An 18,349-nucleotide genomic window follows, 5' to 3' on the forward strand; every position below is an offset into this window, starting at 1 on the left:
GAGGTGGCAGTAGTGAGCTGATGTGCCCAGCAGGGCTGAAGTTCCTCAGATACTGGAATAGCGGTCTCTGGGTTGCTGAGAATTATAGAGATCTGTAAATTAATCCCCTCAACAGAGTTTTCAGTATATTCAGGAACAGGATCCGTAGGCGAGTGCTGGTTCCTATGAGCAGTCTGAAATGAGAACTCACAATATCTGTGTGTGAGATGGCTTATAGAATAGAAGAGAGTCTTTGGAGGGTTTTAGGAACATAGACCCTCGTGGAGCGAGTACCGGTTCCTAACTGCAATCTATAATAGTAACTCACGATCTCTGTACCTGCGATAATGTCTTAGACAGAAGGGAGTCTTGGAGATTAGGAACATAGGCCCTCATTGAGCGAGTACTGGTTCCTATCTGTAATAGAACTCACTGTTTCCACTTCTGCGATCACTTCCAGGTAGTCAGGAGTCTTCTGAGCATTCAGGGACGTAGGCCCTCGAGGAGCGAGTGCCGGATCCCATTTTAGCAATCTGAAAACAAGAAGAGAGAGCGGGGCCCCCGGGAAGCAGGTACCTCTAGGTAAGTTCAAGGAGGCAGAGTAGCTTGGGCAAATCGTATCCAAGGGAGAGAGATTCGAGACCTTGCTAACTCGATTCGAAGTTGCAAGCAAAAGTCCTTTTAACATGGAAGCGGATGATGTCACTACGGGGGGACGCCCCCAAGGTACGCGCCCTTGCCGGTACAAACTCTGGGGCGCGCGCACGCATGCCTTTACGTCATCGGGAACATGGCAGATCTGCAGCATCAGGCCAGCCTGGGGATTCTGGGGAGAAGCGGCAAGGAGACGCTGCAGCAGCAAGCCATCCATCAGGCCCAGAGGGAGTTGCCACAGCGGTAAAGAGGGTGGAACGAGGGTAAGAAACAGGCCCGAATGCAACAAAGTCCTGTGGGAGCACACCCTCTGCCAAGGCTGAGTTGAAGAACTGTGACATTAAGGGGGATACTTTTAAATTCAAAATTTTATAAAAGTCAAGAGGGGCCATCTGGGCCCAGGGATTTGCCAGTCACCATAGCACTTATAACCTTAGATACTTCTTGGACATGTAAAGGTTTATTCAGAAACGCCAACTGTGTTTCACTTAGCTGAGGAAGATCAATACCATCAAAGAAAATGTCCTCTTCCTTTTTCCTCCCCTGGAACATCGTAAGAGTATACAGTAGTATAAAAGTCCCAAAACACCTTACCTATTTCCTTTTTTGAGGAGACCACTTTCCCCGATTTAGTATGCATATAGAGATGAGGGCGTGACTTCTCCCTGTTTTGAGGCCTAGCTAAATAATTCCCTGATTTATTGCTATATTTGTAAACGTTTAGGGCTGATATTTGCAGAGATTGTTGAGCCCTGCGATGAAGTAGACAATTGAGGCTCTCCAAAAGAGCAAAGTACCTGTGTCTTTGGGTGGGCAAAGGCTTCAATAAAAATTCTCTTTTGGATTGTTTCACCTACTGTTCTAACTGGAGAATAGAATTATTAATACGTTTTTAACTTTTACTTACAAAAGTAAAGGGCTTACAAAAGTTAAGGGCTCCAGGGGTGATCCGGGAAACTACAGACCAGTTAGCCTGACTTCAGTGCCAGGACAAATAGTGGAAAGTGTTCTAAACATCAAAATCACAGAATATATAGAAAGACATGGTTTAATGGAACAAAGTCAGCATGGCTTTACCCAGGGCAAGTCTTGCCTCACAAATCTGCTTCACTTTTTTGAAGGAGTTAATAAACATGTGGATAAAGGTGAACCGGTAGATGTAGTATACTTGGATTTTCAGAAGGCGTTTGACAAAGTTCCTCATGAGAGGCTTCTAGGAAAAGTAAAAAGTCATGGGATAGGAGGCGATGTCCTTTCGTGGATTGCAAACTGGCTAAAAGACAGGAAACAGAGAGTAGGATTAAATGGGCAATTTTCTCAGTGGAAGGGAGTGGCCAGTGGAGTGCCTCAGGGATCTGTATTGGGACCCTTTTCAATATATTTATAAATGATCTGGAAAGAAATACGACAAGTGAGGTAATCAAATTTGCAGATGATACAAAATTGTTCAAAGTAGTTAAATCACAAGCAGATTGTGATAAATTGCAGGAAGACCTTGTGAGGCTGGAAAATTGGGCATCAAAATGGCAGATGAAATTTAATGTGGATAAGTGCAAGGTGATGCATATAGGGAAAAATAACACACGCTATAGTTACACAATGTTAGGTTACATATCAGGTGCTACAACCCAAGAAAGAGATCTAGGCGTCATAGGAGCGGATTTTAAAACCCCTGCACGCGTAAATCCTTCTGGATTTACGCGCGCAGGGCTGGCGCGCGCAGAGCCCCGGGACGCGCGTATGCCCCGGGGCTTCCTGTTGGGGGCGTGGCGGGATGACGCAGCATTTAGGGGCGGGGTGTGGCGTTTCGGGGGCGGCGATGTGGGCGTGGTTTCGGCCCGGGGGCGTTCCGGGAGCGTGGCCGCGGCCTCCGGAACAGCCCCCGGGACCGAACCACGGAGCGGGGCAGCCGGCCAATGCGCGCAAAGTTAAGGGGGGGTTTAGATAGGGCCAAGGGGGGTGGGTTAGGTAGGGGAAGGGAGAGAACAGGCAGCGCGCGCTGGGCTCGGCACGCGCAGGTTGCACAAATGTGCACCCCCTTGCGCTCGCCGACCCCGAATTTTATAGGCTACACGCGTATCTTATAAAGTACGCGCTCGCGAAAGTATTTAAAATCTGCCCCATAGTGGATAACACATTGAAATCATCGGTTCAGTGTGCTGCGGCAGTCAAAAAAGCAAACAGAATGTTGGGAATTATTAGAAAGGGAATGGTGAATAAAACAGAAAATGTCATAATGCCTCTGTATCGCTCCATGGTGAGACCGCACCTTGAATACTGTGTACAATTCTGGTCGCCGCATCTCAAAAAAGATATAATTGCGATGGAGAAGGTACAGAGAAGGGCGACCAAAATGATAAAGGGAATGGAACAGCTCCCCTATGAGGAAAGACGAAAGAGGTTAGGACTTTTCAGCTTGGAGAAGAGACGGCTGAGGGAGGATGTGATAGAGGTGTTTAAAATCATGAGAGGTCTAGAACGGGTAGATGTGAATCGGTTATTTACTCTTTCAGATAATAGAAAGACTAGGGGGCACTCCATGAAGTTAGCATGGGGCACATTTAAAACTAATCGGAGAAAGTTCTTTTTCACTCAACGCACAATTAAACTCTGGAATTTGTTGCCAGAGGATGTGGTTAGTGCAGTTAGTATAGCTGTGTTTAAAAAAGGATTGGATAAGTTCTTGGAGAAGTCCATTACCTGCTATTAATTAAGTTGACTTGGATAATAACCACCGCTATTACTAGCAACGGTAACATGGAATAGACTTAGTTTTTGGGTACTTGCCAGGTAATTGTGGCCTGGATTGGCCACTGTTTGAAACAGGATGCTGGGCTTGATGGACCCTTGGTCTGACCCAGTAAGGCATGTTGTTAAGCAATGATTCCCCCCCCCCGGAGAACCGCTTTTGCTGTTTCCCAGAGAAAATGGCAAAAGCATTTCCTCTGAATCTGATTATGTGTCATAAATTCTGTCCATCTCTCCTGAAGAGCCATCTGAAACTCTTTGTCTTTGCTAAGGAAATTGGGAAATCTCCAGGTATGGGGGCCATAAAGCACGCCAGCTGGGGAGAGTTCAACCCAGATGGGCGTGTGATCCGAGATTACCTGCTGCCCAATTATTGCTTTTTTGATATTGAAAAAGGATGATTTAGAGATAAGTATGTAATCAATGCGTGAGAGGGTAGCGTGGGCCCTGGAATTATGCGTATAATCTCATTCCTCCAGGTGCATGATCCTCCACACATCTATCAGTTCTAACTGGGAACATAAGTAGTTAGAGCCTCTATTCATCTGCGGTTGACTGTTCTTATCCCCTGGACATTTATCCAATGCTGGATCCACCACCCAATTGAAGTCTCCCATAACATACAGATCTCCCTGAGATTGCTGAGCCAGTACTTGAAATATATTGGTGTAAAAGCGTTTGGAGTAATCATTTGGTGCGTAGATATTACAAAGAGAAAAAAGACCAGAGGAAGTCCTGCAAAAACCCTCTACACTATCTCTGCCTTTTATTATTTTTTCTTTTTTTGAAGCACTTACCTGAGCTCAGCCCTTACGTGGCATGAAACATTTCGCCCTAGAGGGCCTGTTCTTGTTCTGTCATTTGTGTTACAATATGGGGACTCGGATCCTCTCATTGGGGAGGTGTGTCCCTCCCCCTTGTTGCTTCACACTCAGGGCTGAGACGGGGCCTGGAGAGGCCGGATAATATAAGGTATATTGGGCTATTTCTAAGGTTTTTCTTGCAGATGGACTGTCAGGCGCGGGTCGCTTACGCGAGATGTGAGAACATTGTTGAGTGGGGATAACAGTTCCATTTTCCATGGCGTAGTTACCCTTGGAAGGGCGATGCATCACCCTGGCACAGAGATCACGTGCTCCCATAGGGCCCCTCTGTCTAATGGGACCCTCACTATGATATATGGGGTTGGGGAAGGGGGGCTGGGTAGGTTTGTTAGTTTGGGAGGGTATCAGGAGAAAGATAATTTTCAAACTCAGAGCGTCACAGGGAGGCTGTACTTCCTTGAAGATCAGGTAGAATGGTGCGGGCATTTCAGGTGTGATTGTGGGGTCTGGCCGGGAACCCTGCAATCTTATTCTCCTTCAATTTGTCTTGGCTGAGCACTTAAATACCTTACCTTAATGTACTTATGGCCACATGAATTTATCCATGGAACATGTTAAACGGAAGAAAGTTCTAACACTGTTTCCATAGCCTGTTTACGAGAAAAACACTTATCTGCTATTGAAAGTGAAAAACTAAAAATGGATTGGGTGGGTGCCTGCTATTATGCTGCGGCACAGGGACGGAGAGCAGAGGTTGCAATCCTTATACAAAAATATTGAACCTGTGTCCCCAGAACAGGTGTAGGACATTGGTCACAATACAGGTTTCCCTAAACCGACCTACCAGGGTGTCTCAGCTGCTCTCATGAGATGGCAATTCACTCTCCATATCTCATAATATCTGCTCTCTCTGCTGAGGCTGCCAGTCATGCTGCTAATTAACAACAAATAATGTTGGACTCCTGTCCAGCGAGTCATTTCACAAAGGCCACTTTTTCTAAGATTCCCCTAACCTCACCTGGATTTGACTCTGTGACCCGGAGGTGAAGCTCTCTGTAATGCTCTGACAATTGTCCAGTCACAAAGCCTATTTCAAACAAAATTGTGTGTTTCAGATCTTAATAATGGTATACAGAGAAGGAATGAATATTCATGACAGCAAAAAAACGGAAACGATGTCTTCTATTCAATAAGTAAAATAGCTTCCGCTATGAACTGTTAAGATATCCAACTGTGATAAATAATTGCCAGTGATATAGCATATCCGATGGTTTCTTATCTCAAATCCAGTTCAAATTAACAGAACAGAAACCTGTACCTGAAATGATCACGTTCTTTTCTAATGCAACATCTTACCTGTGTGTTGATTCTGATTGCTCCGATGGAAGGGATTTCATAATAGTATCCTTTAGAACACCAAAAAAGAAAAACAAATAGGGTAAATAATGTAGTTCCTTTAATTCTATAGAAATATTATATTATAATCAATTTTGTTTGAAACAGCTCTTGGAAATGATGTAAATGCTTTTTATCTGTAGAAAACACCAAGAAAGCAGAGTTGCTTACCTGTAACAGGTGTTCTCCAAGGATAGCAGGATGTTAGCTCTCAGACATGGGTGACATCATTGGATGGAGCCCTGACCCGCAACTTTGATCTCAAAGATTCTAGAACTTTCAAACACGCCCTACTGAGCATGTGCAGCTGTAGTTATTACCCTGCCCCTAGGCTGAGTCTCTCAGTACATGATATAGCTCATACATGGAGAAACCAACTCCCAGGGGAGGCGGGTGGCTTTCATGAGGACTAACATCCTGCTGTCCTCAGAGAACACCTGTTACAAGTAGGATGGTAGTCCTCATACGTGGTGATTCTGAAGCTATAGGCTGTCCAAGCAGGACAAAGCAGGGAACCACACCATGCTGAAAGCACTACATAAGAACATGCCATAGTGGGTCAGACCAAGGGTCCATCAAGCCCGGCATCCTGTTTCCAACAGTGGCCAATCCAGGCCATAAGAACCTGGCAAGTACCCTAAAACTAAGTCTATTCCATGTTACCATTGCTAATGGCAGTGGCTATTCTCTAAGTGAACTTAATTAATAACAGGTAATGGACTTCTCCTCCAAGAACGTATCCAATCCTTTTTTAAACACAGCTACACTAAATGCACTAACCACATCCTCTGGCAACAAATTCCAGAGTTTAATTGTGCGTTGAGTAAAAAAGAACTTTCTCCGATTAGTTTTAAATGTGCTACTTGCTAACTTCATGGAGTGCCCCCTAGTCTTTCTATTATCCAAAAGAATAAATAACTGATTCACATTAACTCTTTCTAGACCTCTCATGATTTTAAACACCTCTATCATATCCCCCTTCAGCCGTCTCTTCTCCAAGCTGAAAATTCCTAACCTCTTTCCTCATAGGGGAGTTGTTCCATTCCCTTTATCATTTTGGTCGCCCTTCTCTGTATCTTCTCCATTGCAACTATATCTTTTTTGAGATGCGGTGACCAGAATTGTACACAGCATTCAAGATGCGGTCTCACCATGGAGCGATACAGAGGCATTATGACATTTTCCGTTTTATTCATCATCCCTTTTTAATAATTCCCAACATTCTCTTTGCTTTTTTGACTGCCGCAGCACACTGAACCGATGATTTCAATGTGTTATCCACTATGACACCTAGATCTCTTTCTTGGGTTGTAGCACCTAATATGGAACCCAACATTGTGTAATTATAGCATGGGTTATTTTTCCCTATATGCATCACTTTGCACTTATCCACATTAAATTTCATCTGCCATTTGGATGACCAATTCTCAGTCTCACAAGGTCTTCCTGCAATTTATCACAATCTGCTTGTGATTTAACTACTCTGAACAATTTTGTATCATCTGCAAATTTGATTATCTCACTTGTCGTATTTCTTTCCAGATCATTTATAAATATATTGAAAAGTAAGGGTCCCAATACAGATCCTTGAGACACTCCAATGCCCACTCCCTTCCACTGAGAAAATTGTCCATTTAATCCTACTCTCTGTTTCCTGTCTTTTAGCCAGTTTGCAATCCATGAAAGGACATCGCCACCTATCCCATGACTTTTTACTTTTCCTAGAAGCCTCTCATGAGGAATTTTGTCAAACACCTTCTGAAAATCCAAATATATTACATCTACCGGTTCACCTTTATCTACATGTTTATTAACTTCTTCAAAAAAGTGAAGCAGATTTGTGAGGCAAGACTTGCCTTGGGTAAAGCCATGCTGACTTTGTTCCATTAAACCATGTCTTTCTATATGTTCTGTGATTTTGATCTTTAGAACACTTTCCACTATTTTTCCTGGCACTTAAGTCAGGCTAACCGGTCTGTAGTTTCCCAGATCGCCCCTGGAGCCCTTTTTAAATATTGGGGTTACATTAGCCACTCTCCAGTCCTCAGGTACAATGATTATTTTAATGATAGGTTACATATTTTTACGAATAGATCTGAAATTTAATTTTTTAGTTACTTCTGAACCCTGGGGTGTATACCATTCAGTCCAGGTGATTTACTATTCTTCAGTTTGTCAATCAGGCCTATCACATCTTCTAGGTTCACCGTGATTTGGTTCAGTCCATCTGAATCATTACCCATGAAAACCTTCTCTGATACGGGTATCTCCCCAACATCCTCTTCAGTAAACACTGAAGCAAAAAAAATCATTTAACCTTTCCGTGATGGCCTTATCTTCTCTAATTGCCCCTGTAACTCCTTGATCATCTAACGGTCCAACTGATTCCCTCACAGGCTTTCTGCTTCAGATATATTTTTTAAAGTTTTTACTGTGAGTTTTTGCCTCTATGGCTAACTTCTTTTCAAATTCTCTCTTAGCCTGTCTTATCAATGTCTTACATTTAACTTGCCAATGCTTATGCATTATTCTATTTTCTTCTGTGGATCCTTCTTCCAATTTTTGAATGAAGATCTTTTGGCTAAAATAGCTTCTTTCACCTCACTTTTAACCATGCCGGTAATCGTTTTGCCTTCTTTCCACCTTTCTTAATGTGTGGAATACATCTGGATTGTGTTTCTAGGATGGTATTTTTTTAACAATGACCATGCCTCTTGCATACTTTTTACCTTTGTAACCGCTCCTTTCAGTTTTTTTCTAACTATTTTTCTCATTTTATGAAAGTTTCCCTTTTGAAAGTTTAGCACGAGAGCCGTGAATTTGCTTATTGTCTCCTTCCAGTCATTAATTCAAATTTGATCATATTATGATCACTATTGCCAAGCGACCCTCACCACCGTTACCTCTCTCACCAAATCCTGTGCTCCACTGAGAATTAGATCTAAAATTGTTCCTTTTCTTGTCGGCTACTGAACCAATTGCTCCATAAAGCAGTTGTTTATTCCATCCAGGAATTTTATCTCTCTAGCATGTCCTGATGATGCATTTACCCAGACAGTATTGGGGTAATTGAAATCTCCCATTATTACTGCACTACCAATTTGGTTAGCTTCCCTAATTTCTCTTAGCATTTCACTGTCTGTCTCACCATCTTGACCAGGTGGACGGTAGTATACCCCTATCACTGTAGTCCTCCCCAACACACAAGGGATTTCTACCCATAAAGATAAGGGGACTGGAACAACTCCCCTATGAGGAAAGACTAAAGAGGTTAGGACTTTTCAGCTTGGAGAAGAGATGACTGAGGGGGGATATGATAGAGGTGTTTAAAATCATGAGAGGTCTAGAACGGGTAGATGTGAATCGGTTATTTACTCTTTCGGATAGTAGAAAGACTAGGGGGCACTCCATGAAGTTATCATGGGGCACATTTAAAACTAATCGGAGAAAGTTCTTTTTTACTCAATGCACAATTAAACTTTGGAATTTGTTGCCAGATGATGTGGTTAGTGCAGTTAGTATAGCTGTGTTTAAAAAAGGATTGGATAAGTTCTTGGAGGAGAAGTCCATTACCTGCTATTAAGTTCACTTAGGGGCAGATTTTAAAAAGTACGCCTGATTTTATAAGATACGCGCGTAGCCGCGCGTATCTTATAAAATCTGTGGTTGGCGCGCGCAAGGCTGCGCAAAATCGGCAGCCTGCGCACGCTAAGCCAAGCAGCCTGCCTCCGTTCCCTCCAAGGCCGCTCTGATTTTGCAGCGGCCTCGGAGGGAACTTTCCTTCACCCTCCCCGCACCTTCCCCTCCCTTCCCCTACCTAACCCACCCCCCCGGCGCTATCTAACCCCGCCCTTACCTTTGTCGGCAAAGTTACGCCTGCTGGAAGCAGGCGTAACTTTGCGCGCGTCGGCGGGCAGCCCCGCTCCGTCCTCCGGTCCCGGGGGCTGGTCCGGAGGCCTCGACCACGCCCCCGGGCCAGCGCCACGCCCCCGGGCCCGCCCCCGAAACGCCACGGCAGTAGGCCCCGCCCCGACACGCCCCCTTACAAAAGCCCCGGGACTTACACGCGTCCCGGGGCTTTACGCGCACCGGCGGCGTATGCAAAATGCGTGCGCGGGCCTTTGAAAATCCGCCCCTTAGAGAATAGCCACTGCCATTAGCAATGGTAACATGGAATAGACTTAGTTTTTGGGTACTTGCCAGGTTCTTATGGCCTGGATTGGCCACTGTTGGAAACAGGATGCTGGGCTTGATGGACCCTTGGTCTGACCCAGTATGGCATTTTCTTATGTTCTTATTCAATTATGCATTTAGGCTCATGCAGGACTCTATGCCATGGACTATATGCCATCACGGACATAAAGCGTCACACCGCCTCCCGGGTGCTCTTGTCTATATTGCGAGATAGCACTGTCCCATTGGTTATCCTCCATCCACCATGTCTCTGAGATGCCAATTAAGTCTATGTCATCATTCACTGCTATACATCCTAATTCTCCCATCTTACTTCTTAGACTTCTGGCATTAGCATACAAACATTTCAAAGTTTGTTTTTTGTTTGTATTTTCATTCTGCTTTTTAATTGATAGGGATAAGTTAGAATTTTTTAGCTCAGGTGAGTTTTTAGTTACAGGCACTTGGACTACTTTTCTAATTATTGGAACCTCACTGTCGGGATGCCCTAATTCTAATGCATCATTAGTATCCTTTGAAGATACCTCTCTCCGAACCATGCGCTGCTGTTGGCTTTCCCCTTTGTTCTAATTTAAAAGCTGCTCTACTGTTATGAGCCCTGCTTCTCAGGCCAGCCTTGCTTCTTTACGTGACAACGCTGTGTAGGCCGCTGTCCACGGTCCTACACAGTTCCTGCTGGCCCCACCTAAGGACTGATTTCCTGCTCCAACCCTATAAAAGGGCTGTTCCGTCACTTCAGTCTTCGTCTTACATCGGAGTTACCTCACTCTGGAGGCTCCTGCCTGCCAGAGCTCCATCAAGTCTTCTTCGTGGAGCACGGCAGGTTCAGTGTGATCTCAGAACAGATTGCCATGAACCTGGCTTAGGTATTAATACCTCAGCTATGATTACATATACTTCCCCCAAGGTCCAGTAAATGTGACAATCATTGTATGAACCGGGACTCCCCTGTCCGCAGACAGGGTTATCCCTAAAATGGGAACATACAGCCTGCAAGCCACTGCAACCAAAGAGCAGCACCTCTGTTATGGGGTCCCTTATCCCCCAACTTCCTCAGCCATGGATACAGTGAAACATAGAAACATAGAAACATAGAAATGACGGCAGAAGAAGACCAAATGGCCCATCTAGTCTGCCCAGCAAGCTTCACACATATTTTCTCTCATACTTATCTGTTTCTCTTAGCTCTTGGTTCTATTTCCCTTCCACCCCCACCTTTAATGTAGAGAGCAGTGATGGAGCTGTATCCAAGTGAAATATCTAGCTTGATTCGTTAGGGGTAGTAGCCGCCGCAATAAGCAAGCTGCACCCATTTATTTGTTTTACACAGACTATGTTATTAGCCCTTATTGGTTGTTTTTCTTCTCCCCTGCCGTTGAAGCAGGGAGCTATGCTGGATATGCGTGACGTATAAGTCTTCTCCCATGCCGTTGAAGCAGAGAGCCATGCTGGATGTGCATCGAAAGTGAAGTATCAGGCACATTTGGTTTGGGGTAGTAACCGCCGTAACAAGCCAGCTACTCCCCGCTTTGTGAGTGCGAACCCTCTTTTCTTCTCCCCTGCCGTTGAAGCAGAGAGCTCTGCTGGATGTGTGAAGTATCAGTTTTTCTTCTCCCCTGCCATTGAATCAGAGAACTTTGCTGTATATGCATTGAAAGTGAAGTATCAGGCTTATTTGATTTGGGGTAGTAACCGCCGTAACAAGCCAGCTACTCCCCTCTTTGTGAGTGTGAATCCTTTTTTCCACATTTCCTCTTGCTGTTGAAGCTTAGAGCGACGTTGGAGTCACAGTAAGCCTGTGTATGTTTATTTAATAAGGGTATTGACTCCAGGCCGTAGCCATCATTCTGGCGAGTCACCCACTCTTCATTGGCAGCCTCTTGACTTTATGGATCCACAGTGTTTATCCCACGCCCCTTTGAAGTCCTTCACAGTTCTGGTCTTCACCACATCCTCCGGAAGGGCATTCCAGGCATCCACCACCCTCTCTGTGAAGAAATACTTCCTGACATTGGTTCTGAATCTTCCTCCCTGGAGCTTCAAATCGTGACCCCTGGTTCTGCTGATTTTTTTCCTTCGGAAAAGGTTTGTCGTTGTCTTTTGATCATTAACACCTTTCAAGTATCTGAAAGTCTGTATCATATCACCTCTGCTCCTCCTTTCCTCCAGTGATAGGTTGAATGGCATACTCGCCAATTAGTTGGACTAGAACCCCCCTCACTGAGGTCGGGTCCCTGAGGTGAAATGCCCATTGACTCCTGGATGGGAAAACCCCTAATCTTTACTGGGGAGCTACTCTGGAATGACTCCCTAGCGAAATAGACCTGCTGTGCCTTAGGGCAACTTAAGGAGAACACTACCGCTCAACTGTCTCTCGGAGCCCGCGAGGAACCATGAATGACCACCAGTCAGAATCAGTGGCATCCCTTCTCTGGGAAATGGAGAATGAAGGACATCCCTTGTAGGGTTGGACAACTGGGCATCCAGAGGGGAACCCATAATTGTTGCCCTGGAACCCAGTCGACTCTTCACTTCCTATAGGGATAGGACAAGAATGGGAATCGGGGCCTCCCAATCCCGAAAAAACTTTCAACTCTCCAACTGAGAGTTGAGAAACAATCACTGATTGTTGAGGTTCAGAAATGACCCATCTGCCACTGGCAGCTACCCTCAGATGGGGGTAGGTCACCATGATAATCAATGGAGGGACCCCCAGCAAAAACAGTCCAATGACTGCCGCTTCTGACTCCAGTCATGGCCTACCAGAAGAGGCACCAATTCAAAGAGGCTCCAGTATGGCGCTAACCTGCAAGGGATGGAGCCCCAGGGGCTTCCCTTCAAAGGGGATTTGTGACCTGGGAGGGGTTGAAAGATCTATTCCTCTTCTGAGGAAGGAGAAGACTCCCAACATTACCCTCCTGGTGTCTACTTCCTTAAGGGTTCAACCAGGAACACAGTCCTAGCTCAGTCCTGTGGTTGTGGCACACAACCTGTTGTGCTCACCATGAGGAAAACACACACTCACCTTACAGTAGAAGGCAACTGGAAGAATAGAGCCATCCACTGAAAACGTATGCTGACGTGTACTCATACAGTGGTAACCCATCCTGTGGATGGTGGCCCACTTATGAAGGGGTTCGGCCATGCTTGTGGGTAAAATCCCTTGGCACAGCAAGGACAAGCACCACCTGTTAAGAGTCATTGGCTGCCCGCTGCCAAAAAGCAATCACAGAGTGTGTGATGACGCCTTCCTCACCAATGCTCCCCAGCACTTTTACTCCTGGGGGAATTCTGCTCAAAATAATTTAAAATTCTGCACAGAAAACTTAAAATTCTGCAAAATTCTGCAAACTTTATATTGGTCAAAATAACACAATTTACATGCTAGTCTTTAAGTCATTAATTTTTAAATTAATACAGAAAAAATGTTATTACTTAGAGATGCAGAATTTTAAATATTTTGAGCAGAGTTTCCCTAGAAATTCACTGTCAGAGTGCCCCCTTCCACTCGCTCTCCCTACTCCCCTGGCCATTTTGCCCTCTCAGGTCCCAACCCCACCACCTGCCTGTATCTCTCCCCCTCCACCTCTAGGCTCAACCCCTTCCACTCTATCACCACTCCCAGAGTTTGACCCCATTCTCAGTACTGCCCCTCACACAGGCTCCCTCTGTCCCTCCGTCTCTCACACACACATGCTCCCTCTCTCTAGTACACATACACACACCCTCATACAGGGTCCCTCTCTCTTGCATACACACCCACACAAGCTCCCTTTATCTCTCACACATACATCCTCACACAGGCTACTTATGTCTCTCTCTCATGACCCCTTCACACTGGCTCTGTCTCACACATACACAATCCCTTCACACAGGCCAACACCCTCACATAGGCACGATCCCTTTTTCATACACACGCGCTCCCAATCTCTCTCACACACACACTCCTTCACAATCTCCTCATATAGGCTCCCTCTCTCTGGCACCCATACTCAAGCATTTCCCCCCTCAAGCTCTCACACCCCTCTCCCTGCTCTCTCATCCTCCCCCTCTCACACCCCTCTCCCTGCTCTCCCCTTCCTCACACCCTTCTCCCTGTTCTCACCCTTCCCTACACCCCCTCTCCTCTCCCACACCCCATCCCCACCCCCACACCCCTCCCTTCCCCTCTCTCACACCCCCTCCCCTTTCTCACCCCCTCCCTCTCCTCTCACACACACATGCATTCACTCTCACCAGGGCCTCCATCTTTGCCGCGAGCGGTGTACCGGGGCCTTCATCTTTGCGCACCCCGTTCGCGGCTTGCCAGGGTCTCCTTTGCCATTTTCTGTTCAGAATTTGGCAATTCTGCGCAGAAAATGGCAATTCTGTGCAGGGGGGAATTCTGCACAAATTCTGTGCTCCACAGTAGTGCAGAATTCCTCCAGGATTACACTTTGTGGTGCAGAACTGCACCAGCAATGGCTTACTGCTGTTTCCCTCATGGAACAGCAGCAGCGAAGTCCATCACAATCGACGGTGCCCATGGTGCTCTGTGTCATGTCCTGCAGCATCTGACCATGTACACTGGCACCCACCGTGGTGATGGCACCCATAGGGCCAATAGTGCTCTCGTGCTCACCAACGATGGATCACATCAAGGGCACCAAATGACGCTGCGCCCAGGTATTCAACGGTGCTTGACTGTATTTTGATCAGTTCAATGGTATATAGCGCCATCCCCGGCACCACAGATACCCGTGGACATTGACAGCCTGGCAGCACCGACAGAGACCCCGATGCCCAAAGGCATCGATGGACCAGTGGCATCCAAGATGTCTGGTGTGCCTGCAGGCAGAGGGCTCTATAGCCCCAAAATGGCCCCGAGACATCTCATGGTGCTCAAAGGAACCGATGACAGTCAGCAGCATCGACAGTTCCCCTCGGCTCACCTATCTGTCCAAGGGAGTCAATGCTGTGAACTCGATGGTGTCCCTCGCCACTGGATATGGCTGACAATAATCTTGCGAGCGCTCACTATTTATTTATTTATTTATGTATTTGTTTAGGGTTTTTATATACCGGGATTAGTCGAGACATCATATCGGTTTACATGTAACCTAGAACAGCAGGGAAATACAATAAAACAGGGAGATAGGCGGAACTTGGAGAGTATACCGAGGTATATAACGAGCTTTGGAAAGATCAAGTAGATAATACATATAAGCAATTAACATGGAGTTGTGGATAATAAATATACGTTAATACATAAATAGATATATCTTTGCGGGAAGACTATACATGAATGGTGAGCAGCTAAAGGTTACTGGCGGGGGGGGGGGAACGGAGGGGTGGAGGAGAGCATTGGCATGGGTGGTGCACCGATGCACCAATGGTGCATGAATCCAGGTGGGGCCTCTGATGCCCCTGATCCCAGATGCTCAGGCCCTCGAGATTGTCAGTATCCATTATGCCCGATTGCTATAGGCCAATGAAGGACAGCAGGATACCCCTCAGTACCTTGTCAGGAAACTACAGGGAGCCTGGAGAGCACTGGACACTGTGCCTGGATGCCATAATGTCCCAGGTTGCATTGAATGGATGGCGACATCGGCATTCAATCCATCCAAGGCTGAAACCCCTGTTGCCTGAAGGTTTCAAGGCACTTGAGAGCTCTCAGGAGCCATAGCAGTTGATGGCCTTGAGTTTGACCAGGGCACTCAGTTTTGATCCCAGTGCCTCATTAATGGTGTTTGTCCTTGTTGAGAGCAGCAATGAATGGCATTGGTGACCAACAAGCCCAATGGACTCCATGGCAGCCCCACACCTCGATGGCGATCGAGGTAGCTCTGCACTACTATGGCATTGAGGCCACATACTGCGATGGCCTCAAGGGCAGCCACAGCAATGAGGCCACTCACCTCGACAGTATTGAGGGTGGCCACATCATTTATTTATTTGTTTGTTTGTTTTTGTATACCGATGTTCGTATGGTACATCATATCGGTTTACAGTACATGGAATTCAATTACATAGGATGACAGTATTTGAAAAAGATAACTTAAGATATTAAAATATCGTTAACATCATTAAAATATTATTTAAATATCATAAACTACATAAAATTTAAATTATAAGAATATAAATAAAATATCTAAAATACAATCAAGTGTTATTGATGTTTCTAGTTGTTCAAGTTATAAAATAAATAAATAACTGAATCATACATAAAATAAGTAAAAATGATGTGTTTCATGTGTTATGAGAAGGCTTGCTGGAAGAGCCAGGTCTTAATGGCTTTTTTAAACACTTTGCTGTTGGATTCTAGTCTTAATTCTTGAGGTAATTGGTTCCATAGCTGAGGGCCTGCTATTGATATGGCTCTTTGCCTCACTGTTTTTAGGTGTACTATTTATTTTGGGGGAAGGGATGGGTAATGTCCCATTATTCGCAGAGCGAGTCAATCTCTGAGGGATATGAAAATGCAGTGCTGCTGTAAGCCATTCCATTTTCTCATTATATAATGTTTTGTGAATTAATGAAAGTGTTTTATATTGAGCTTGATATGAAATTGGTAGCTAATGCAATTCTTTTAAAATTGGGGTAATATGTTCGGATCTTTTGGTGTTTGTTAGCATTGAGGCCATGCATCTTGAGCTTTCACAGCAAGGCCATGTTCCTCAATGGCATCGAGGGTAGCACTGAGTAATCGATGACACTGATGGCATCAAGGGTGGCTCTGATGGCACTGAGGGGGGACAATGGAGCTCAATGGTTCCCAACACTAGAGATTGGTATCACTACTCCACCACATTGAGGCCCAAAGCACTCAATGACTCCGGTGCTTCAAGACGATGTCTATGGCACAGAAGGCCCTTGTAGTATCAAGGGCGGTCACACACCTTGATGGCATTGAGGGCTCCCCGGCAGTCCTGGTCTCTGACATGGTCCTGACATTGATGCGTCAGATTAACGGTGCGCTGGTCACAGATGTACATAGGTAACTGTTACTTGGCATGGCACCAAAGTTGTGGCAGCAAGCTATTTGCCCATGCTACTGTTCACCCTCTCTCTCTCAAAGAGACTGCACTGCCATCACAGGGAAGCAGGAGGGAAGGCTATGTCATCCAGGTGTCCTGCCCATGGAGACTAATTCCTTTGAATGTGAGAAGGATGAGCTCTGCCCCCCACAGGAACAGTGTGGTCCTTCATCTCTTTATTGTCTGAACCTCCATTGATGCCAATCAGTCAGTGAAATGACATGGAACTCCTGCCCAGGTAGAACTCAGGTGAGTCCCTATACTCAGTGGCCTACATGGATCACCCGTGGACTGCCAGCATCTGACAAAGGTACAAAAACAGAAAGAGCAAGGAGAGGATACAGATACTAAACTGCCAGTGCATATTTACTTAATAAGGGATAGTAATAGACTGACAGATTGCACAGTGTCTAAGGCCCAGCATGCGGCTAGCACACAGTGGAAAGAAGAAGAAAAAGGAAAAGAAAATAAAACTACCGCAAGATAAAGGAAAGAAAAACAGCTGCAGCTCTAGAAAACATCACTTACCAAAACTGAGGAGAGAGCAAAGCTGAATACTGTGACACAGGGCTCCCGCAGCCACACGGCTCCACGGAAACAAAGTGGCTGAGGGACTCTGCCTAGGGGGCAAGGGGATGACTACAGCTGCACATGCTCAGTAGGGTGTGTTCGAGAGTTCTAGAATCTTTGAAATCAAAGTTCCGTGCTGGGCTCCATCTGATGATGTCACCCTCGTGCGTGGATAACCATCCTGCTGTCCTCAGAGAAACCATTAATTCCTTCTATGAGAGATTTATATAGAATTGCCACTTAAGTCTTCGGTAGTCACACAGTACTTTTGTCAGATTCTAAAGACGAAAAAACAGACCCAGGTCACCAGGAATGTCTATTGTCTACACAACATGAGAGCATCCAACTGCTCTTGTAAGAAGCTACTTCTGTGGCACCGTTTCTTACCCCTTCCACATCTTCTAATTCCTAGGCCTCCCTTTTTCAGAGTATATTTCCCTTTATTAAATAGTTATATACTTTTAGAACAATATGTGTGAAACGTATTATTGCTACGCCACCCCACCCACTTTCTAAACTTTATTCGCATATTTTACTTAGGACTTGTCGGCTTTTCCACGTGCAAGAGATTACATTTTATAAAATGTGCTCATGAAGGAAATTACCAGTTTTACCTATTAGTCCACCAGTTTGCCCAGTCCATCTCTAGGTCATCAAGACCCTTCTGGTTCTTCAGCCTACACTGCCCCCTTACCCAGTCAGTTTAATTCTGACTTACACCTAATAATTAGCAGAAGTAAATATGCGCAGGCAACAGCCCCACGTGTGCCTCTGAATTGGGAGGTTTGAGAATGACCCATTCACCTAGAATCTGAATTCCTCTTTCTTTTGTGACTGACTTTGAAGCCAATATCTTGGATAAATATATTTAGTTAGAATTTTTCCTGGTTCACTTTGGGCCTTCTGGTCAGAGCTCTCATCACAAACTCCTACACTCGTTTTATTGGAATGCAGAAGATAATTTAT

General features: G+C 45.4%; 1 protein-coding gene across 10 annotated transcripts in view; it reads right to left on the reverse strand.

The window, feature by feature from the left end:
- The window catches only part of CACNA2D1 (calcium voltage-gated channel auxiliary subunit alpha2delta 1), a 1,026,983-nt gene that overhangs the window by 294,002 nt on the left and 714,632 nt on the right, over positions 1 to 18,349 (reverse strand). For all 10 annotated transcript variants that reach the window (XM_029615087.1, XM_029615085.1, XM_029615090.1 and 7 more), the window contains one exon: positions 5,562 to 5,611. In XM_029615087.1, the coding sequence (XP_029470947.1) occupies positions 5,562 to 5,611 (50 nt within the window). The remainder of the gene's footprint in view (positions 1 to 5,561; positions 5,612 to 18,349) is intronic.

Source organism: Rhinatrema bivittatum, chromosome 9, assembly GCF_901001135.1.
Source record: "Rhinatrema bivittatum chromosome 9, aRhiBiv1.1, whole genome shotgun sequence".
Classification (NCBI taxonomy): Eukaryota; Metazoa; Chordata; class Amphibia; order Gymnophiona; family Rhinatrematidae; genus Rhinatrema; species Rhinatrema bivittatum.